General features: G+C 51.0%; 1 protein-coding gene and 1 long non-coding RNA gene across 5 annotated transcripts; both read left to right on the top strand.

Moving 5' to 3' along the window:
• The first annotated feature begins 1599 nt into the window (after positions 1-1599).
• Positions 1600-22285, top strand: CCDC15 (coiled-coil domain containing 15). 4 transcript variants are annotated; one of them, XM_054087099.1, is made up of 11 exons: positions 1600-1670; positions 2429-2605; positions 6562-6711; positions 7569-7751; positions 9008-9112; positions 12839-13003; positions 14085-14204; positions 15933-16036; positions 18796-18975; positions 19049-19197; positions 20012-21948. In XM_054087099.1, exons 2-11 carry the CDS (start codon positions 2453-2455, stop codon positions 20131-20133), a joined length of 1431 nt encoding a protein of 476 aa, XP_053943074.1. In that variant the 5' UTR covers positions 1600-1670; positions 2429-2452; the 3' UTR covers positions 20134-21948. The 4 variants fall into 4 exon arrangements, with proteins under 4 accessions (XP_053943074.1, XP_053943077.1, XP_053943075.1 ...); XM_054087102.1 differs by having other exon boundaries at positions 1615-1648; positions 20012-21950; XM_054087100.1 differs by having other exon boundaries at positions 1623-1674; positions 20012-21950.
• Positions 3140-4414, top strand: LOC128854377 (uncharacterized). Its single transcript, XR_008453432.1, has 2 exons — positions 3140-4209; positions 4267-4414. It is a non-coding gene; the product is annotated as an uncharacterized LOC128854377 (long non-coding RNA).
• Positions 22286-22290: the final 5 nt, after the last annotated feature.

The raw sequence follows: 22290 nt of genomic DNA on the forward strand, positions 1-22290 counted from the left end.
TACAGCCCTCCAGCTCCGCAATTTCCCCACCCTGGGGTGAAGCTTGAGGTTGGGGGTATCACCCATCGAGCCCAACTAAGGTTTGCCAACCCTTCCATGGAGAATCCCATGGGATTTAGGGCTCTGAGCATCCCATAAATATGGGGGGTGGGGGCATTTTTCAAAGCATTTTCAAAGTTCCCTCCCCCTTTTTTTTTTTTTTTTCATTCTTCCCAGGCTTTAAAAAGAAGCTACAGCCGTATCCGGGCTTCATTCCAGCTCCGGTGCCAATTAGCGCCGGTTCCTCGGGCATCGCTGAATAGGGCAGCGGGATGTGGGGCAGCGGGCTGAGGCCTGCCGCGCTCCGCACCCCAGTGAGACCCCAACCCGAGGGGTCCCTGGCCCGAGAGGGGGCCGAGGCCTTCCAGGATCCCATTCCAGTGGGATGGAAAGACACAAAAAGTAGTTCCTATTCCAAAAAGTGGAATATTGGTGATTTAAGCTAAAGTAGAGTTCAGTTTCATCTCAGTAGTTGTATTTTTTGAAAAGTAAACAGGATGTTCCTCTGAGAGCAGATTTTCTTTAAAATGGTGTTTTCCAGGCACTGTTCATTCTTTGGAGATGATGTTTTGTGTTCAGTGTGGTCTGTGCTGAAGAGAGGTGTCTTATTCTATAATCACCTCTCTTTGCAGCCTTTCCCCATCTCAAAGGCAAGGTCAGACAGAGCCACCTCCAAAGCTCCAAACAAGCAGAGTTTCGACTGCTGTGACGTTCATAATAACGTTAAAATGAGTCTTTGTAAAGTGACAGAATGGGCGTAACATTTCTGGGTGAATTTATACACAAGCGTGTAAGTGTGAAATCTCTTCTGTCCCAGCTCTTGTCTGACCGCAGGCGAGCGATGGAGACCCCTGCCCGTGTGCCCAGGCCTGAGAAAGGGCATTTGCTTTCTAACCCTCCAAAACGAGTCAGAAATAGTTGATTCGCTGGTGATTTCGGTGTCAGGAGAAGCTTTGGGGGGATGCTATAGGGACGTGTTTGGGGGCACTTCTAGGAGGGCTCTGAGAACAGACATTCAGGGAGATGCTCTGAGGGACGTTTTGGGGGTGGTGTAGGGGTGGGGGGAGATGCTTTGGGGCAACGCGATGGGGGGGCTCTCGTGTCTGATAACTGACGGGGATTCAGGGCTGCCATAGGGGACACTATAGGGATATTGGGGGGCTTTCAGTTCTCTGGGGGTGCTTCTGGGATGCTCCAGTCAGTGATTCAGGGTGCTCGGGCGACGCTTCCCGGGTCCTCAGGGGGACACAGAGGACAAATAATCACCCACACTCCCACACTCCACACCACCAATACCACTGCCCAGAGTGGGACGTGAACCGGCGACTTCAGGACCAGGGAAGGTGGGAGGGGCTGAGGGCTGCCGGGGCGGGGCTGCGATTGGCTGCGGCCAGGCTGTGGGCGGGGATGTGGGCGGGGCTGAGACTGGTTGGGGCGGGGCTGTGGGCGGGGCTATGATAGGCTGCGGGGGGCTGTGGGCGGGGCTGCTACTGGCTGGCGGGGGCGGGGCTGCGATTGGCTGTGGCGGGGCTGTGGGCGGGGCTGCGATTGGTTGCGCTGGGGCTGTGGGCGGGGCCAACAGGGCGGAAGTAGCGCCGGGACTGAAAGCGTTGGTTGAGGCGGAAGCGGCGGTTGGTGGGGCCTGGGGCGCCCAAGGGGAGGGGGTGCAGGGATTTTGGGGTGCTCAGGGGTGAGGGAGTTCCAGCTTTGGGGATTCCCGGGCTAAGGGGAGGGGGTGCAGCATTTAGGGCTGCCCAGGAGTGTGGAGGAGAGGGCATTCAGAGTTTGGGGGTGCCCAGGTGGGAGGGGAGGGGGTGCAGTGTTTAGGGGTGCCCGAGGGGTGAGGGGAGGGGGTGCAGAGTTTGAGGGTTCCCAGGTGTAAGGGAAGGGAGTGCAGGGGTTGGAGGTGCCTAGGAGTGAGGAGGAGAGGGGATGCAGGTTTTGGGGGTGCCCAGGGGTGAGGAGGAGAGGGGGTGCAGGGGTTTAGGGTTGCCCAAGGGGTGAGGGGAGGGCGTGCTGGGTTTGGGGGTGCCCAGATGTGAGGAGAGGAGGTGCAGGGTTGGAGGTGCAATGTTTGGCGGTGCTCATGGGTGATGGGGAGCACTGTGGGCTTTGGGGGAGTGAGCCGATAGAGATTAGGGGGTGCACTGGGGTGGGTGTGTGCCTTGGGGGTCCCTAGTCCAGCTGGGGAGGTGGGGACGCTGCAGGGCTACTGTGGGGTGCCCTGGGGTGGATAACTGGGGGCTGTGGGGGAAGGCAGCAGCAGGGCACCCCATGAGGAAGGGAAGCGGCCATGGAGGACACGAGATGGGCTGTCGGACAGGGTGGGGGGCTGTGGGCGCAGGTCAGGGGGCCTGAGGTCACGCTCTGCTCCTCTCCTGTTCCTCAGGGCTGACACCATCGCGGTGCCAGGATGGTGCCACCCTCAAAGGAGCGGCTGAGGGGGCACCAGACAAGACCCCCGTGGCAGAGCTGTCGCGTGCTGGCCCAGCGGAACCAGAGCGTGGCCCCTGTCGGTATCTGGGTGGAGAGTGCCCCAGCAGGGCCACAGCAGAGCCTGGCCTTTGTGAGTGCTGCGGGGGCCTGTGCTCCCTCCGGGCTGGGCTGACTGCCCAGGGATATCTCCAACCCCCCTAGTTGCTTCAGTAAACTCCACGGGGGCAATTGGAGTTGAAAAGGGGCTTCTTCTCCGAAGGCAGCCAGGAGCAACACTCCTAAAAAGAAAAATTATTTTAGTGATTTTGGGTAGAGGCAGAAATGGCTGTGGTGCCCATGTAGGCAGGTGTTGTATTTACATAGGCCCTGAGTTGATTCTCCTCAAATTACCTGCGTTTTTTTTAGGAGAAATGCATCTGTTATAAGAATCAGTCAGGGTGAGGAATCCTGGCAGGGCTCTAATCAGCTGTTGATTGCTTCATTATCTGTGCTGTGCGCTCAGTGCTCTGAATTTTAGCTGGACCTCTGGGTTTGATGTTCCAAGGGCTGGAGCACCTTCTGTACCACAACAGGCTGAGAGAGTTGTGGTTGTTCACCCTGGAGAAGAGAAGACTCTGGGAAGACCTTAAAGCAGCTTCCGGTACTTAAAAGGGGCTCCAGGAAAGCTGGGGAGAGGCTCTGGATCAGGGAGTGCAGGGAGAGGATGAAGGGAACGGTTTGAAGATGAAAGAGAGGAGACTGAGATGAGACCGTAGGAAGAAATGCTTCCTGTGAGGGTGGGGAGGCTCTGGCCCAGGTTGCCCAGAGCAGTGGTGGCTGCCCCATCCGTGGAAGGGTTCCAGGCCAGGTTGGATGAGGCTTGGAGCCCCTGATCCAGTGGGAGGTGTCCCTACCCATGGCAGGGGTTGGGATTGGATGTGCTTTGAGGTCCCTTCCAACCCAAAACGTTCCATGATTCTGTGATTCTATGATTTTTCCATCATCTGAGGGGATGCAAAAAGCTGCTGCCTGTTGGGTCGTGCTGAGTCCTATAAAGGCTGGAGGGAAAGTGTTCAGATTTGGGTTTTTTTTTTCCCATGAAAAACAAATTCTTGGGTCCTTATAATAAAATTTTGTGTGCAATTCTGTTCAGAGGCACATGACCAAACCTGATGGATGCAGAGCTGTAAGGATGAAGAGATACATGGATGCAAGGATGTAGGGATTAAGAGATGCATGGATGCACAGATGCAAACATCCACGGGTTCAAAGATAGAAGGCAGGACGGATCACCCCATAAACCACCATGTGGCTACAAGAACACCACATCTTCATCGCTGCAGTGTTTTACTCAGCATCCCCTAACAGTCACACCCCGTGCTATACCCTCGCCCAAAAGCAAAGAGCTCACCTCCCGCTCCTTGGCCCAGGAATACATTAAGCAGGTTGAACTCACCTACTGCTGGTGTATTTTGGGGGTTATTTTCCAGATTTAGGCTTTTGCTCTTCACCTGCATAAAAAAAACAAAAGGCAATCAGAGCAAGCAGATGGCAGGGACCCAAAAGGGCTTAAGGGATGGAGCCCGAGTGGCGTTTTGTGGCCATTGCAAAAGAAGCCCGTCAAAAAAAACTAGGCAGTGTTTTAGGATTGTTTTTAGAATTCATTATTTCTTTGCCAAGAAGAAATATTTTAAGCAGGGACAGGGTGGTGACGGCATTTTCTCCACGGTGAATTCACCCCATTTTTATATCCAGGTGGGTCTAGAGACCTCGCTGGCTCTTGCGGTGAATTCACCCCATTTTTATATCCAGGTGGGTCTAGAGACCTCGCTGGCTCTTGCTTTGAGCATCACTCAATCTAGCATTCAACAGAGGTTTGGGGGATAACCCCCCTGGTATTCACCTCACTCCCCAGAACCCCCCAGTCTCCCATAACCTCAAAAGAAAGACAAACTGATTTTATAAAACGAGTGGTTTATTGCTGTTCCTGGTTCGTCAGTGCTAGGTTTGGAGCTCCGCACCATAGGTTGGCATTTGAGGTGCCCGTGCCGATCGTGGCTGCCTGGTTCTCCCCTGGTGTCGATGCTGCGCTTTGTCTTGCCTTGCCATTCATCCATGAAGGATGTCAGGAAGCTGGGAATTTGTTCCACGTTGCTGATTTAAAAAAAAAAAAAGTTGAAAGTTTTAGGGTCTGGAGCCAATCTCTGCTGTGCCCCATTAGAAACGCTTAAAAACTCTTTTATCGGTGCTTATCTCAGGGATTTCTGCTTTGAGGGTTATTATAGGAGGACTAAAAGTGCATTAAATACACGATGATGAGTTCAGTCCCCTGTAATTAATGTCTAAATGTTACAGAAGCTCCTGCCCTTCGGAGATGATTTATTTCCATATTGTAATTTAAATCCTAAAAGGTTGAGATAATATATGGAAATGAATCATCTCCATATTCCACATAACATCCATCTCGGCACCGTGGAACTTCTGGGGAAGCCAAACTCTTCTTGACTGCTCTGAGGGAACTGGGTGCTCCCAGTCCTACCCCCCGGCACAGGAGCTGTCGGGTGTGGATGAAGGTGTGCAGTGTTATCACAGCATGTTTAATATCTTTTTATTCACCAGCAGATCATATTAAGGCTACGGGAAGACCATAAAGCAGCTTCCATTACTGAAAGGAGCTCCAGGAAAGCTGGGGAGGAGCTTTTTACAAAGGCTTGGAGTGATAGGATGGGGAGGCATGACTTTAAATAGGAAGGGGGAGATTTAGATTGGACATTAGGAAGAAATTCTTCACGCTGAGGATGGGGAGGCCCTGGCCCAGGTTGCCCAGAGCAGTGGTGGCTGCCCCATCCCTGGAGGGGTTCAAGGCCAGGTTGGATGGGGCTTGGAGCCCCTGATCCAGTGGGAGGTGTCCCTACGTATGATGCGGGGCTGGATCTGGATGGGCTTTGAGGTCTCTCCCAACCCAAACTGTTCTATGAGTCAATGATTTATACCTCTTCCATCAGAATTGCTGATGAGACAGCCATCAGGGAGTGAAGCAAGTTGCCCATGGGGCCATTTCGTGCAGCTCCGCCTTGGCTTCAGTGTTAACAGTGTTGATTTCTCCCCACCTGCCTTTGGGTGGTTGTGGTGCCCTTGCTTTGCTGCTGGTGATGTTCCTGGCAGTCAGCAGGATGCAGGGATAATCCAACCCAGTGTTTACTAAGTTGATTTTCAGACTTGCTCCTTTCCTCCTCCCTCACTGTGGTGACTGCAGGGAGAGTGATGCCGGTTTGCTTTACCTCGTGGCAGTAGCAGCAGAATTGCCTGGAAAGACTTCAAGTGAGAACCCTACAAAACACTGATTTTTTTTTTTATTTTATTTTTTTTTAAATCTTCAGATGAGAAACAGAGCAGCTACATGCTCTGTAAGCTGCTGCCCTGATACGCGTCCAGCCTTGCAGATCATTAATGGGATCAGAAGCTGAACTGTTCCTTTCGCATCTGGGCCCTGAATATTTCATAGAATCATGGAATGGTTTGGGTTGGAAGGGACCTCAAAGCCCACCCAATTTCACCCCAAGAGGCTCCCACCCTCTGCGTGAAGAATTTCTTCCTAATGTCTAATCTAAATCTTCCCCCTTACAATTTAAAGCCATTCTGCCTTGTCCTGTCACTCCAGGGCCTTGTAAAAAGCCCCTCCCCAGCTTTCCTGGAGCCCCTTTCAGCACTGGAAGCTGCTCTAAGGTCTCCGTGGAGCCTTCCCTTCTCAAGGCTGAACAACCCGGGCTCAGCCTTTTGATTTGAGCATCCTTTCGAGGCAGAAGGAGCTGGGACCTGCTGTGTGAGGCTGCCTTCTTTTTTCTTTCTGTGTACATTGCAACGTGTTAAAGGAGGAGGTGTGCACGCTATATCTGGCTGGCTAGATTTGATCCAAGCTCATAATAACTCGGAGACATTGTCCAAGCTGTTTCTGCACAGATTTTGAAACGAAACATGGTTAAGTTTGCTCTGGGTGCTGGTTGCCTGGCTTGTAGTTGCAGGTGTGGGAAGGCAAGATAGAATACAATCTGCTGTAATGATGCCATGTAGCAAAAATCATGTGAAAACTGCTTTTACCTCTTGCAGGCTTCAGTGTCTCAGGTGGAGAAAGAGCTGAAGGAGCTGCAGAGGGAGAAAGCAGCCAGCCTGAGGCGTTTCCAGGGAGAGGTGAAGCAGCGGGTAAACCAGCAGGTCAGGATGCGAAGAAGGCAGCAGCTGCAGAAGTCCTACGAAGCGGTAAGCAGATCTTTGGCCCTGCCTCGTGAGGAGTCTTGCAGGAGAAACTCCTCTGAAACCAGTGTAAATAAGGAAAAAAAACCCACTGGACCTGCAGTCAGGGTGTAAATGAGGAAAGGTGAGGCAGTGCATGGCCACGGCAAAGCCTGTATGTCCCCTCAAGCAAAGTCAGCGTGACACCTTGGCTTGCGATGCTGCTGAAGGTGCTTTATAAGCCCTTTGCCTCCCTGCAGAAAGGTCACTGTCTCTTGGGCAGCAGAACAGAATCTCGGTGCCCTGTGCAGAATTGCATGGTGTTAAAAAACAGCCAGGCCAGAGCTGTGAGTGGTGTGGTTGTTTCTGGATTGTAATAGCATGTTTCTGCTATCCCTGTTCCAAGACAGTCAGATATTTCACAAGCAATACTTTCTGGCTGTCTCCACATTCGTGGTTCCCTGTGGGCTTGTTCTAGGTTATCCTGTGAATATATTTAATCCTTTCTACTCTTAAACAACTGCCAGGAACCCTTGCCAGAAGCTGACTGTGGAGCAAAAAGGGAGTGCACTGAAATGGCAACAGTGTTGGCCACTGCTGGGGTGTTTGGGCTCTTTCCAGGGTTTGGGAGGTGTGGCTGAGTGAGGATGAGTGAGGTGTAACTCTGCTAGAACTGCTCTAGACTGAGAGCCCACAGGTGCCTTCAGCCCCTGGGAGCCTGAGCGCTGTTCGTGTCCCTCTCAGCGTGGCAATCAAAAATGTCCCTCCCAAGAAATGCCACCAAACTGAGCCAGCAGCTCTCATGCAGCATGAGCCATGTCCTGCTAGGCGATGCTTAGGGATTTACACATGGCTTTTTAACTCTGGGGTCTGTGTCTGGGCAGGCAGAGAGAGAGAGCAGCATTGCCGTGCAGTACGCGGACTTTGCGCTGCGCTTGACCCCCAGGAAGAATACGTGCCTGTTCCGGAGCTGCCCTGTGCCCGCCATCTGTGGTCCCGGCGTTTGTGCCGGCCTGGCACAGCAGCAAGGGATACCAAGTGAGCCGTTCCAGCAGCAAGCTGCCCAGGTGAGCCATTCCCCTCCTGCATTCTTCATCCCAACTTCATCATGCTTGTGGTTTGAAATGGAGATTGTTCAGCCTGGAGAAGAGAAGGCTCTGGCGAGCAGCTTCCAGTCCTGAAAGGGGCTCCAGGAAAGCTGGGGAGGGGCTCTGGATCAGGGAGAGCAGGGATAGGATGAGGGGGAATGTTTAAGCTGAAAGAGGGGAGATTGAGATGAGATGTTTTGCTGTGAGGGTGGGGAGGCCCTGGCCCAGGTTGCCCAGAGCAGTGGTGGCTGCCCCATCACTGGAAGGGTTCCAGACCAGGTTGGATGGAGCTTGGAGCCCCTGATCCAGTGGGAGGTGTCCCTGCCCGAGGGAGGGGATAGGACTGGATGTGCTTTGAGGTCCCTTCCAACCCAAACCATTCTGTGATTTTCTCTTTTCCAACACATCCCCATTTTTTTTTTCTCGTACTGAGTGCAACGTGGGCTTACACTTTCACTCTGGCTTCTTCATGGAATCAGAATGGTTTTGGCTAGAGAAGACCTTTAAGATCATTGAGTCCATGCTGTTATACTCCTCCGTAGCTCTTATTAGAGCCTCAAAACTGAGAATAAATGCTGTCTTGGAGGATGCTGTGGTTGTCCTTGCCCTGCTGCTTGTGAATACATACAGTGAATTTTCCATCTGGATGCAAAGACTCGTTACTGTGCAGGCTGGTTGTGTCTGAGAGGATGCACTAGGTGGTGCCACCTCCTTGCAGCCTGTGTCCTGTGGAGAAGGAGAATGGGATCACAGAATCTTGAAAAGCCTGCCTTGGGGACTCTTTTAATCTGCTTTTAATGAAGATTGTGTGATGCATTTGGTATTTTAGATAGCATGTGTGTTCGCCTAGGAGCTGGACTTATTCTGGTTCAAGCACTGCCTCCCTTGGAGCATTCACTTTTGGTTTGGACACTGGGCAGGATCATCCGGGACTTTTGGCAACTCAGCAAAGCGATTTGGGAGCGAATGAGCTGTAACCAAGTCCTTTCCTGTGCTTGGGCTGTGGTTTCAAGGCACTGGGGCAGCTCTGAAAGAGACCTGGGATTACAGGTTACCTTGTACCCAATTGCAAGGCTGATTGTGTGTTTTGTTGTGCTGCCTTGGTATAGTACCTTGGTTGGAGCAGGGTCCATCAGGTAATCTCTTCTGTACAGCTCACCTCGGCATAGCCCTCCCAGAAGGCAGCCAGTGACCTCTTCTTTGGTCTTGTCTCTCCCTTTCCCTCTGAACGGCAGCTTAGCAAAACCATGAAGCAAGTTCGGCGCAGGCTGGCGTCTTGCAAAACCGTGCCCCAAGGGATGGGTTCTCCCCAACTCCCCAGTGGTGTCTGGAGGCAAGAGGTGAGTGAGGGGGTGCCTGGGGCAGGGCGAGAGGAGTTAACCTTGTTGAAGGTCTGGCTCTAAGTAGGGAATCCAAGGAATAGTCTGGTGAATCTCCAGCAAAAGTGAGACAAACTGGGCTTTACTGACCAGCCACTGGATTCTGGTGGCCCAAGGGTTCTGTTCTTGCCGTCTTTCAGAGAAAGCAGCAGGATAAAGTGGGTGAAAAATTCCTCTCTTTGCAAACTAACAAGAAATAAATAAGGCAACTAGAATGCAAAAAAAACTTTTTAAATGCTGAGATTATGATCTGGGTATCTGGGAGGCATGTGATGATCAGCCCTCCCCTTAGGTGCCTTTATTTCTTCAACAAACCTCAACAACTCTTCCCATTGCCTCAATCCCTTGTTTCCTGTGGGTGGCAAAGAAAACTAGAGGGTTTTCTGCACCCAGGGTTGGTTTCTGGTAGGGAATTGTTGGCAAGCATCTGCTTTCCTCAAAGCAGTGCACAGAACCCGTGTGAGGAGGTCAGTCCCCAGTGCCTCGCTTTTTGTTCTGCTGAATTTCATCCTGCTTTTATCACTCCAGTGCTCAAGCACAGCTTTTTTTTTATTATTATTTTTTTTTAGCTATTATCTTGCTTTCTGTGCCAAAACCTTTCTTAAACTGCCATCTTTTGTCCAGCCTGGAGAACACCAGCAGCAACCCAACCTGGTATTTTGCCTTATTGCCTCCTTTGGAGCCAGTTTCCTGCCCATCTTGCAATTCTTCATTCCCATCTCTTTCTTGGGTTCATCAAAGGTGAAGTAGCTCTTGGCTGGCTGTTATCTAGAAAATACCTTTTATGTAAGGGCTAGCCTGTCTCTTCCTCCTCCATATGCTGTTGGATTTCTGTTCAAGGCAGTGAGCTTTGCAAACAAAGGTTACAGAAACGGTGTAATTATGGATTAAAAAGCCTCCTGTCTATCTCGGACACTAAAGATACATCCTGTGCTCAGTGCCTCCAGACTGCTCAGCAATATGGAATGATTCATTACTTGGCTATTAGCAGCACTCAAACCTGATATAGATAATAGAGTGCATACTGCCCATGCAAACCAGAGACAGCAAGTGGGATGTGTGGGAGTCCAGTGGAGAGTCATCACAGCTGGCAGGAATCCTGGGCCATTGTCCTGCCCAAACCTGCTCAACTCTGCTCTCAAACCTCAGGCAAAGAGGACTTAACAGCTTCCATAGGCAATTAATTCTAGGAGGAATTTATTGATTTATTGCGTTACTCTTTTATTACTCCAAGATACTAGAGGTAAAAAGCTCTAATTTTAATCTGATTCTTTCTCCATGTATGAAGGTTGGCTGTGTTTGCAACTCGGCAGGACAGCAGCTTATTCCCTTCTCTTCATGTGCAAAAGGCTGCCGGGGCCGCCCCTGGTAATTGCTGCCAGAGTGCACTGCCTTGCCTTTGACGTTCGTCCTTGTGGAATTCCCTTGTGCTGTCCATTCCAGTTGGTTTCTTTAGGTTGAACCCAAACACTTTTAGCCTGTTCTCAATTCTTCAACTTGAAGTGGCTCGGTGGAGTCAGCAGATGTAATCAAGGTGCTACCATCATCCAGGCTGGTAATGAAATCATCAAGCAGGGCCCATCAAGTTTTGACTTTATTTTTGTGCAGAGAACTCCTGAGACTGCATCTGGATGGTGGTTTTAGTCAGTGTTGCAGCTCCGATGTAACAGCTCCATCTAACAGGCATTTCCTTACACAAGTGCTGAATAGGCTGCATCAAAGCAGGGTTAGAAGTCAAAAGCTAAGTTAAAATCAAGATTGCTGCTGTGCTTTGCCTGAGGCCTCTTTGGTTGCAGGAGAAATTCACACTAGCTAGCCATGACTTGTTCTTGATACATTTATGCTGGTTGCTGCTTATCTTGTTTTCTAGCACCTTACAGGCAGTTTACAAAGTGATTTCCTCTTGTTTTCCCAGTTAAGATTTTAGCCTCAAGAGTTTATCTTTGATGTTTCCTTTATTTAAACACAGATACTCCTTGTGCCCTTTTTTGATGAACTGGGCTTCCTTTGCGGCTGGTGGGTGCTCTTAGCGGCTTGTCTGCCCCTCCTGGCAGTAACCCAGGGCAGATCCTGACTGCTGAAAAACCTCAGCTCTGCAGAATAATTGGACTTTTCCTTCCCAATGATAATCCAGTCTTGTTCTGGCTGCTGCTGTGAGCTCAGAGTGTGCCCTGGGCTGACTGCTGATGCCCAGAAGGATAAAATGCTGCTGCTGCTCGTGTCTTCTGATAGCTGCCCTGCTTGAGGAGCGTGTCCTTTAGTCTCTCTTACTAAAGCTGAGTTGTTACCTTGATCTCTCATATTCTACTTAGAGCTTTGGCCTTTCTGGCACTTGTTTTGTTGTTTTGTCCCCACGTGCTTGTGTTGACTCCTGCATGATTCCTTCAATAATCTGACCCATGTTCCACTTCCTCCATGCTCACTTGGATCATGGGCACAGAAAGAGCCCGGGGCTCTGCCAGGGCTGTCTCACACAGCACCGCTTGTCTTTTCACTCTAGCCAGACAGTTTTCCCTTGCTCAGTTTGAAGGAGCTGCCACTTTTCCTTCAGGCCTAGTTTCTGCCATTCTTTTTACTCCTTCCTTCTCAAGAGTCGCATTCCGTGCAGTTGGTGGTCCGTGTTCCCAAAATCATTGCTCTTCCTCTCTCCCAGAGAATTCTTTTCAGGTCAAAACCATTCTGTGTTTCTTCCCTGCTTTCCCAAGCGGATACGTAGATGGTAATTGCATGGAGATGACCTATCCTGTTTTTCAGACGATCCTGTTCACCAGATATTCAGCTGCTTTGCCTTTTGGGGCTGGCAGACTGCTGTATGTCCCAAATTCTTTTCCCCAACTGATCACTCACCAAGGTTGTTTTCTTCCCCCCACCGCCTCCCCCTGGCCAGTTTCATTTCCTTCTACATTGAGGACTTCAGAGCATCCTTACAGAGTAATAACTGTTCTTTCCTATTCCCTTTTCCTCACCAAAGAAGCTCTTTCTGTGTTGTTTCCGTAACAGGGTTGGTAGGAATTTCTCTAAGTCTATCAAATAATTTCATGTTCAGACTAACTCCATCCTTCCCGTATTGCAGCAGAGCCATCTTGAGGGATCCCTGGCATGACCTGCTCTCCTCCTTTGATCCATTGTCTCCCTCTGTCTGTTCCCTCTGTCCCGTTCTTCCCTTCCTGAACAGACGCAGGCAAGGAAAAAACCCATTCTGGCTCCAAGCTTGCTTCTGGCATTTCGATTTCTTAGTTTGTAGGAAACAATCTGCTGCATCTCAAAATATTGTTAACTGCCAGCGGGGAGCTTGCCCACTCACCATCTGAAGTAGTGCGCTATCCACCCAAGCATCGCTCTGGAGATCCTACCACCCCCCATCTCCTTGCAGTTGCGAAACAGTGCCTGGAGAGGTTTTCTCCTTGTCTTTCCTTTGCCCCACACACATCACTCCTTCTGTTTGTGCAGCTGGTGAGAACGTAATCACAGGTTGTCCTACTAAAGTGTGATTTTCTGGCTCTCGTGCCCTGCAGTGATTCTCAAACACGTTGTGTTGCTGCTTGCCAGATCTCAGCTGTTCTGCAGAACAAGCACCCTTAGGTTAAAGCTACCTCTTACCTGTGTGTGAGGGTGTTGAGTTTGCCCTTGGCATCAAAGCAGCCGCGTTTCAATTCCATATTTACACTCGCCTCCTCCCTTCTCCAGAAACCAGAGTCTTGCAAGACTGCCACGATGCCCGCAGCAGATGAGAATGAGGAACTGCTTCTCGCAGGACACCATGATCTTCCAGCTGAACTGCAGGACCAGGGGACAGCCCCACATCAGGCTGAGCAAGATGATGACTTCTACATCAAAATTGAATTTGAAAAGGTAAGACTTGAAAAGGGCTGGGCCAGTTGCTATTAAAGGGTTTAAATCATTGGATTCATTTCAGCAGAGATGGTGGAGCTGCTGTTGGAGTAGAGCAGTTCCTCCCTCAGGCCTTGTTAACTCTTGAGTCTACTGTCATCAAAACAGGCTTGAGAGCAGTGTCAGAGCTAAGCAAGATTGATGGCTTCTGTTTTGCTGCTTTCATCTTTCAGCTTTGGCTTCCAAAGTGGTTTTATTTGTGCCTGCCTCCTGGTGCCAGTTGGCTGGTGCTCAGTGGAAATCTGAAACTGAGGGTGCAATTGCATTGTGTGCTTAACCGTGATCCGCCAAGTGCAGCCAGCAGGACCTGCAGTGCTCTGCTCCAGCTGCCCTGCTTGCAGGCAGCAGCAGGTGGGAGAGCTGTGGGTGCTGCATCCAATCAGCCATAAACCTCCTAGAAAAGAGAGAAAAACAGCCTTGCGTCAGAAGGGAGAATGTGCTGTGGTGACTCCTGTGCCTTGGGGCTGGGGAAACCCCCCCCTTTGAGGCAGCCGGAATCTGTCTGTTTGTGAGGACTGAGCTCATGTATTTATCGATTCCTCTTTTGTTAACATCTGAGGTGTGGAAATGCTTTGCTCTGACTACCTGGAATAGTTGGCAAATCCTGTAGCTCTTGCTAGGGATTTCACCCAGGAGCAGAAATACTGGCTTGACAAATATTGAGCAGACGGAAGAAGGCAGAGGTCTACACTGAGCTTTTGGGCTCTCTTGACCCTCTTCTTATTGTCATTTTTCTTGCACTTCACAGAGTTCAGAATGAAAGTTTGAAGAGGAGGGAGGTATGAATCCAGTTTTAAACTAAACAGGGAACCTCCTCCAGGGATACCTTTAGACGTGTTTTGATAAAGCTTTGGTGCTCAAGCTTCAGCAGGGAGGTGTCATACGTTTCTCATGTGTCTATAGTGAACCTGTACCCCAAAGAAAGGGGTGAGTTACCCCATTGGTGACTGTAGGGGTCATGCATGGAGAAGTATTTTGCTGGGGGAAGATGAGAAACTTGACTGTGAAGATGCTGATCCTACTTTCTTACATTGTCTTCCAGTTCTGCCATGGATCAGTGAAGGACTTGACCTCACTCGAGCCTCCCCAGCGGCCGCACACCGATTGCCAACCTCCTCTCCTACTCTGGGATGGTGTAGACCAAGAGGAAACCAAGAAACAGGTTTGTCTGCTGGAGCCAAGTCCTTATTGTTTTGTCTCCATTTCAGGACTGGAAGGCGTTGAGTGCAGCGGTTGCTGCCGGCTCAGATAAGAAGCCTCAAGAGCAGCCTTAATGTATGAAGCATCTGCTAGGTTTGTGAGGGCTGATGGTGTCTCAGGTCTTGGGCAAAGCTACCGAGTTCTTTTTTAATGGTCTGCTGTGACCGTAAGTGTGACCATCACATGCTCCTCCTGCAAAATCTGGGGTTTGAATAACATGGAAGGGCGGGAGGAGAAACAGCCTTCATTTATTTTGCCTGGCAAACCAAAACTATTGCTTTCCGTTGCATGGAGAGAGATGGGAGCTGCCAAAAATGCTTAAAAGAAGGAAAGAACAAGCCTCCCTTTATCTTGATTGTGTGTGAGGCTGAGAATACAAAGCTTTCTGCCATATTGGCACCCAACAGGCACCGGACTGGTTGCTTTCCAGCACAGACCAATGCTGAGTGTCCGATCGAGTGACCGGGGCTTTCCAGCCTGCGCTGGGGACTGTTTGCCTCGTGCTAATGTATGTGATGTAAGAGAAGATGTTTCTTTTGGACGCCTAAAGGAAGTGAGTTTTATTTTCCTCCTGCTTTCTGATGTGAAGAAGAACACTTCCCTCTTCTATAGTTGGCTTTCTTGCAGCTTACAGTGTAGAACTCCACAGGACTTTGAAGGAACTGCATGGTTTTATTGTTCTTTACATGCATTTTTCCAACCAGCTGATCCACAATCCGGTTGTGGTTTCTGGACAGTGTGACAGCATCTGGGGCCTATCAAGCTGTTCCTTCACCCAGCAGCTCCCCCTGCCCCTTGCTTTTTATCTCCTTGGCTCTGATCCACTCTAAGATAACTGGTTTTGCAGTACTGTCTTCCGCATGGGTTTTTTCCACCCAGCTCTCTCCCCTTTCAGCCTGGCAATCCCTCCTGCTCTTTTATCTCCAGCTCTGCGGGGCTTTCTCTGCTGAGTGAGATGGATGAACGCAGCCCAAGACGTGGTGTCGATGAGGAAAAATCTGCGCTTTAGACTTTCTGGCCTTGTGGACTCAGACTCACTGTGTACCCACTGATTCCTATGCGGGTGGGAGGACTTGAGGTGTGAGCTTCAGCCAGGAGGTTTCCCTGCTCTTGTGCATCTGTGGGGTTAAGTAGAAGCCCAGACATTAAACCTCTTTATGTGGGAGTGCCTGTGTAGGAGTTGTTCCCTGCAGGGCTCTTGGATTTGTCTCAGCAACTCTGCCACCTCTGTGGTTCTCCTGCTCATACAGGGTCCAGCTCGGTGTTGCACTGTTCATTTTTTTTGGAGGTGCAGGCTTCCAGTGAAGCGCAAAGGACCACCAGCCCCAAGATGGATCAAAATCCATGGCCTGTAGCTTTTAGCTCTCTGGTGAAGAGGGTTCGAGTGGAAATCCGCTCTTCTACCACCAGGAAAGTGAGCGTTCAGGAATTTCTCAGGTGGCAGAGCTTCCGTCCATAGGGAGGTTCGATCGAGGGATGCTGGTACAATGCTTTCTGACACTCCAAGATGTCTTAGTTCTCTCCTAGCTAACTGCCATCTCTCCAGCTTCTCTGTCCCAGGGCACATGTGCTAGGAGGACGTTTGAGGATCTGGGGAGGAAGCGAGGTTTCTCTGCCGACAGACGTGTGCTCCAGGAATCAAGCTGAGGGCTGATGTCTCCTTCTCTAAGGTGCCTTTTCTTTCCCGCAGCGTCAAAATGAGTACCTGAGGTACAGGCGCCTCTTCATGAGCATCGAGCGAGAGCAAGTGAGGGAACAGCAGAGGCAGAGGGAGAGGCAGAAGAGAATCGCTGAGTGAGTTTGTGTGGCTGAGCACCAACCCCTTGGTACCACCCCCTTCATTGCTGCCAGGGCCATTCTTAGGGCTGGAAAGGTCTTTCATGCTTGGCTGGTGGGGACAGACAGTGGTGTTTTGGAAAGCACTTCTGCACCCAAAGGGGGCTCCAGGGAAGCTGGGGAGGGGCTCTTGGGCAGGGACAGGATGAGGGGACGGATTGAAGCTGCAAGAGGGGAGATTGAGATGAGGTCTTAGGAAGAAATGTTTTGCTGTGAGGGTGGGGAGGCTCTGGCCCAGGTTGCCCAGAGCGGTGGTGGCTGCCCCATCCCTGGAGGGGTTCCAGGCCAGGTTGGATGAGTCTTGGAGCCCCTGATCCAGTGGGAGGTGTCCCTGCCCATGGCAGGAGGTGGGACTGGGTGGGCTTTGAGGTTCCTTCCAACTCAAACCATTCCACGATCCTATGAATTGCAGAGGCTCTGGGAATACTATCCAGCTTGATAGGATCCCCCTCCCCCATGATGGGCAGCATTCTGCCTCTGGCTGCAAGCTGCCCCTAATGGGTTAAACCCAACACTTTATCAGCTTTTCAGAAATCGGGGAGTACGTTGAGAGAAGCTCCGCCATATGCCACATACACCAGTTGGAAAGCCTACCTCGTCCCCTGGGTTTATTTCAGTGCCCAGTCTGTGAACCCTGGGGTGGAATTTATTCAACCAGCCCCCCAGGGGTAACCCTAGGGACATGTCGAGCCCTTCAGAGGTGCTCAGTGCTTCTCCTTTACTTTGAGTCCCCGTGCACCTTGGATAGGAGTTAGGAGCTGAAACATTGGGCTGGGAGAGTCTTAGCTTACTAAACTGTAACCCCTGGGAGCTGATCCCAAGCTCCTATCATAGACTCATAGAATCAATAGGTTGGAAAAGACCTTAGAGATCATCAACTCCAATGGTACCTGTCCACTACTAAGTGATGTCCCCAAGCACCTCATCTATCTGCTTTTTAAACATCTCCAGGGATGGGGACTCTACCACCTCCCTGGGCAGCCTGTTTCTGTTCTGTGCAACAGTCTCTGCTTAGAAACTTTGAGGTGAGGTCATGTCATTAAGCTGGTCTTTATCTCTGGGTATTTTAATGTCAGACCCTTCACCCTCACAGCTATAAACGTATATAGTGTAATAAAAATATTTCCCAGTGTTTGTTCCAGAGTTGAGAACATTATCTGTGTAAAAGTATCAGCACTTGTTTTGGTGTTTAGTCATTTTCTCCTGTTCCGGGAGTTCCTTAAGGAGGAGCTCTGCAAGCTCACACCAAAATAGGAAAGATGTTTTAGGGGTGGGTTTATTTTTTTTCTTTTTGTCTCTGCCTTGTTGTAAAATAAAATGATGGAGCTCTGACCACATCCTCTCCAGGTTCTGCGAGAGCAGGGCAGGCACCCAGGGGCAGGATTTTCATGGTCACTTTTTGGTGAGGAATTGCAAGGCTAAAGAAAGGCTCCTCCCACCGCATTCTTGACATTTAAATTGGCACTGGGGAGCTACAGAGACCTTCTGCCCTGCAAGTGCTGGTGAGACACCAGGGAGTTCCGAGTTAGTGCGATACCATTCACTGTATGTGTTTGTCCTGGTTGCAGGGGTGCTGTTCGAGCCGAAAGCTGCTCAGAGCATATGCGGAAAAGAGCTGGTTTTGTAATTACTTCGTGTAAAGCCTTAAGTTGGCCTTGGCCTTGGTTTCTATAGCAGAGGATTTATGGGGGAGTAGTTAAGGCTCTATTACCACTTCATTTAAAAAACATTTTGGAGTTTATAACTTGACTGAAGATGTTTGGCTTCAGCACTTTCCCTCTTGATGTCAAGATTTGACCCCATAAATGCAGGAACATCCCAAAATGCCTCGTTTGATTGTGTGTCCTCCCCCTGGCTCCTACCCAGCCTAGACTTTTTTATTTTAATGCCTTTTGGCACTGTTTGCCTGTAATGTGTTATTGCATTTGGTCATCAGAGGGAATGAAATGGCAGATGCTTCAGCTTAAAGCCTTTGTGCTCTGTAATTGCTACTACTCAAGGGAACGTGCTGTGCCTTTGGTGTGGCTTGTACAGCCCAGCTCCCACCAACAGGGCTGAGGTGCCGAGTAGGTGCAAGGCAGGTGGGGGAAACAGAGGAAGATTTGATTAAAAATGCCCCTTAAAGCCTGTTTTGAAATAGATGTGGGATCTTTGGAGCTTCTCTGTTGTACCCAGCACTCTCCTGTTGTGCCCCCATCCCAGAAGCTGTAAGGACGGCTTACAGTAGGACCCAGGGTGCCCCAACATCAGGAGAAACTAGAGGTGGGGAAGCTGAGCTCTTGGTCTTTTCTGGTGTTTATTAAAAGCCTAGACGTGGCTCTTGGTTTTGGAAGGAGCAGCTCCTTTGGGGAATTGCAGTTGGCACTTCATAACAGGAGCGTGTGTGCATGTGATGCAGCAGGGAGCTGGAAGGAGAAGTCCAGGATGATGAAAAAAGTAACAGGTGGGAAGAGGTCAAGGACAGGAGAGAATTCACTGGCCAATATTTCCATATCAGGAAAAGAAAGGAGACTTGGAAAGTATTTTTGACCATTTTGTATTTAAAGTTGTTAGGAAGTCAATGCTGCAATTGGTGCAGAGTTGATTTTGCTTGCTGGGGGTTGTTTGGGTCAAAGCAGCGTCTCCATCCCCTTGCCTGGATCTTATAGACGGGGACCAGTGGGGAATGGAGGTTTGGGATGGGGAAGGTCCTTCCCTAAGCATGTGTGTGCCCACAGGATTAAGAGCAAGAAGGAAAACCAGCGCCAGGTGGAAGAGCAGAGGATGCAGGAGATGGCTAAGCAGCCAGAACCCACCCCGGGAGAGGGAGCCTGTGAAACCCTGTCCCAGCTTAAACTGGAGGAGAGAAGAGGGAAAAAGGCTAAGGAGAAACAGAAGCGGAATAAGGAGTACATGAGGTATGACTGGATCCCCTCTCCTTGCGCAGAGCTGGATGTTACTGGCACAGTGTGAACATTTTATCCCTTGCAGGTACATTGAAGCTCTAAGAGCTCAGATAAGGGAGAAGATAAAACTCTGTAACATCGACTTGCCCCCACTGTGCTCCTGTGGGTCCGATTTCTGGGACTCCCACCCGGATACCTGTGCTAACAACTGCATCTTCTACAAAAATCACAAAGGTAGGAGCTCCTGCTTTTGAGGAAGAAGAGGCACCGATCCTGTAAAGGTTTGGGTTGGAAGGGACCTCAAAGCCCATCCAGTGCCACCCCCTGCCATGGGCAGGGACACCTCCCACTGGATCAGGGGCTCCAAGACCCATCCAGCCTGGCCTTGAACCTCTCCAGGGATGGGGCAGCCACCACTGCTCTGGGCAACCTGGGCCAGGGCCTCCCCACCCTCACAGGAAGACATTTCTTCCTAAGATGTCATCTCAATCTCCCCTCTTTCAGCTCAAAACCGTTCCCCTTGTCCTCTCCCTGCACTGCCTAATCAAGAGCCCCTCCCCAGCTTTCCTGGAGCCCCTTTCAGCACTGGAAGCTGCTCTAAGGTCTCCCCACAGCCTTCTCTTCTCCAGGCTGAAACACCTCAACTCTCTCAGTCTGTCCTCATAGCAGAGGTACTCCAGCCCTCAGATCATCTCTGTGGGTTCCTCTGGACTCGCTGTGACAGATCTGTGTCCTTTCTGTGCTGAGGACTCTGATCTTGAGCACAGCCTAGAAAAATACCTGGCAGAGCAACTGGGACTTGTCTTTTAGGGGGAAAGTAATAGAGAAATTGGGGCTTTATAAAAACGTTTGGCTGTCCAGCATTGGTTGGCGTACTACTTTGTGGTCAGGGCTTTGCAGAATGTGCAAACAAGCCTGTGGAAAGCTAAAAAAATGTTGATTTATATTAAAAAACAGTTGTTCTCTCTGCTCCATGGTGAAAGGCTGGTCCCGGTCGCTGGTCATAAGTGAAATGCTCGTCGGCTAATGCTGCCTCTGTGTCCCTCAGCCTACAGCCACGCTCTGCAGTCCCTCATCTCGTCCTGCGACCCCAGGGACAGGACCCCGTCAGCAAGGCTTCCCTTCCAAGACCTGGCCGTGCTCTGCGCTCGCCTGCAGCAGCCTCGGTGAGTTGGGGCAGCCGTGGTGCCCAGCCCCCTCACTTTGAGCACTGCTGGAAGTAGAGATCCCGGCTCTGCCCGGTCCTGGCTGCTCCATCCACGACAGCGCCTTTACGCTCCTGCTCCTTTGCTTGGGTTTGAGCTGCACCTCCCGCTCAGCTCCACGTGTGCTTGGCTGGACCAGACGCGCGGACGACAGTTGGTGCGAAGGAGCCGATTGTGGGGCTGGTTTAGAGGTGGGTACTTCAATTTTTAGGAATAAACTGTTCTCAAGGATTGTTGGTCTCGTCTGGAGTGTGAGATGAGGAGAAATGAGGTACAGGGGCTAACCAGCTCCTGGCATTAGAGACCCTCCCAGTTTCTAACCTCTTGGTTAAATCATGGAATCATTAAGGTTGGAAAAATCCAACAGTGTTGGCCCAACTTCACCATGCCTATTAAACCACGTCCTCAAGTGCCACATCTACACCCTTTTTTAAACACCTCTAGGGAAGGTGGCTCTTCCTTCCCACTCCCTTTTCTCCATTTCCCTATGGCTGTCACCAGCTCGTGCCTCTCCAGTTGTGCTCCAGAGTTGGGTATTTATTGCTCCTTCCCGTTCTTCCTGGGGAGGACCTCTCCTCCACTACTATCCACCCAGCTTCTTGCACTCCTCCAGCCTCTATTTTGCTGTGGAAAGGAGTTTTTTTCCTAGGAAAAATGTGTTTGCTCTGGGGGTGAGCATGGCTCTGCTGCGCTGCCGCAGCCCCTCGGTGCGCGGAGCTGGAGCGCAATTGTTTTTACCAATTTGCTGCCATGATGCAGTGATGCTGCTGTTCTTCTCTGTGTTTAAAATCCACACCTTTTTTCCCTGGAGAAATGACACGTGTGGGTAACGTGTTCCTGGATGGAAGTCGCACCCTAGCCCAGCATTAATATTTGCTGCTCTTTGGCCCTCTCCTGCCACCTCTCTAATATTAACCATGGCAGGAAGGATGGGTGGCTGAGTGTGCCGGGTGATTTCCTTCTTCCCATCCCGCCTGGTGCGAAGCAAACCTGTGACCCCGGTCCAGAGGTAGCAGAGGCGCTGAGCCGTGGCGAAGGATGCTCCTCCGTTCCCCGCTCACACTGGACAATCATTCACGGGCTGATTTGTGGTGGCGGGTGCTGTTTATTAACCACTGTTTGCGTCAGGGGAAGGCACCGCAGACCTAATCAGGGGTGTCGAGGCGGAATCGTGCAGGGCAGGATCCGGCCTGGGAGGTTTTTGCGTGCGGTGGGGCCGGGGAAGCAAAGGGCTAAAGCTGCAAATGCATTTTTGAGCTGATTTCGGGGCAGGGCTCTGCGCTGGGGCAGATGAGGACAAGTGTTTCCTTGGCAGGTCGCCAAGCCCTCGCTCATGTCCTGGGGACCCCCCTTTCCACCTCTCCAAAGGGGCCGGAGTGGCTCCTGGAGGGCCTGGGAGGAACTGGTTAAATAAAACCATCGCTATGCCTCAACCCTATGGTCTGTCCCTCAGTTGACTCCATCCCACGGTGTCCATGGAATCCTCTGATGGGGGGATTCTGCCCCTCGCTTGGCTCCATCCCACAGTGTCCGTGGGATCCTTGGAGAGCAGGGGATTCTGTTCCTTGCTCTGCTCCATCCCACAGTGTCTGTGGGGTCCTTGAACGGGGGATTTCACCCCTCATCTGCTCCATCCCGTGGTGTCCACTGGGATCCTTGGATGGAGGATAGTGCCCCTCATCTGCTCCATCCCGTGGTGTCCACTGGGATCCTTGGATGAAGGATTGCGCCTCTCATCTGCTCCATCCCGTGGTGTCTATTGGGATCCTTGGATGAAGGATTGCGCCCCTCATCTGCTCCATCCCGTGGAGTCCATTGGGATCCTTGGATGAAGGATTGTGCCCCTCATCTGCTCCATCACTTGGGGTCCGTTGGGATCCTTGTATGGAGGATTGAGCCCCTCATCTGCTCCATCCCTTGGGGTCCGTTGGGATCCTTGGATGGAGGATTGTGCCCCTCATCTGTTCCATCCCGTGGAGTCCATTGGGATCCTTGGATGGAGGATTGAGCCCCTCATCTGCTCCATCCCTTGGGGTCCGTTGGGATCCTTGTATGGAGGATTGTGCCCCTCATCTGCTCCATCTCGTGGGGTCCATTGGGATCCTTGTATGGAGGATTGTGC

This window comes from Cuculus canorus, chromosome 23 (genome assembly GCF_017976375.1).
Source record: "Cuculus canorus isolate bCucCan1 chromosome 23, bCucCan1.pri, whole genome shotgun sequence".
Taxonomy (NCBI): domain Eukaryota; kingdom Metazoa; phylum Chordata; class Aves; order Cuculiformes; family Cuculidae; genus Cuculus; species Cuculus canorus.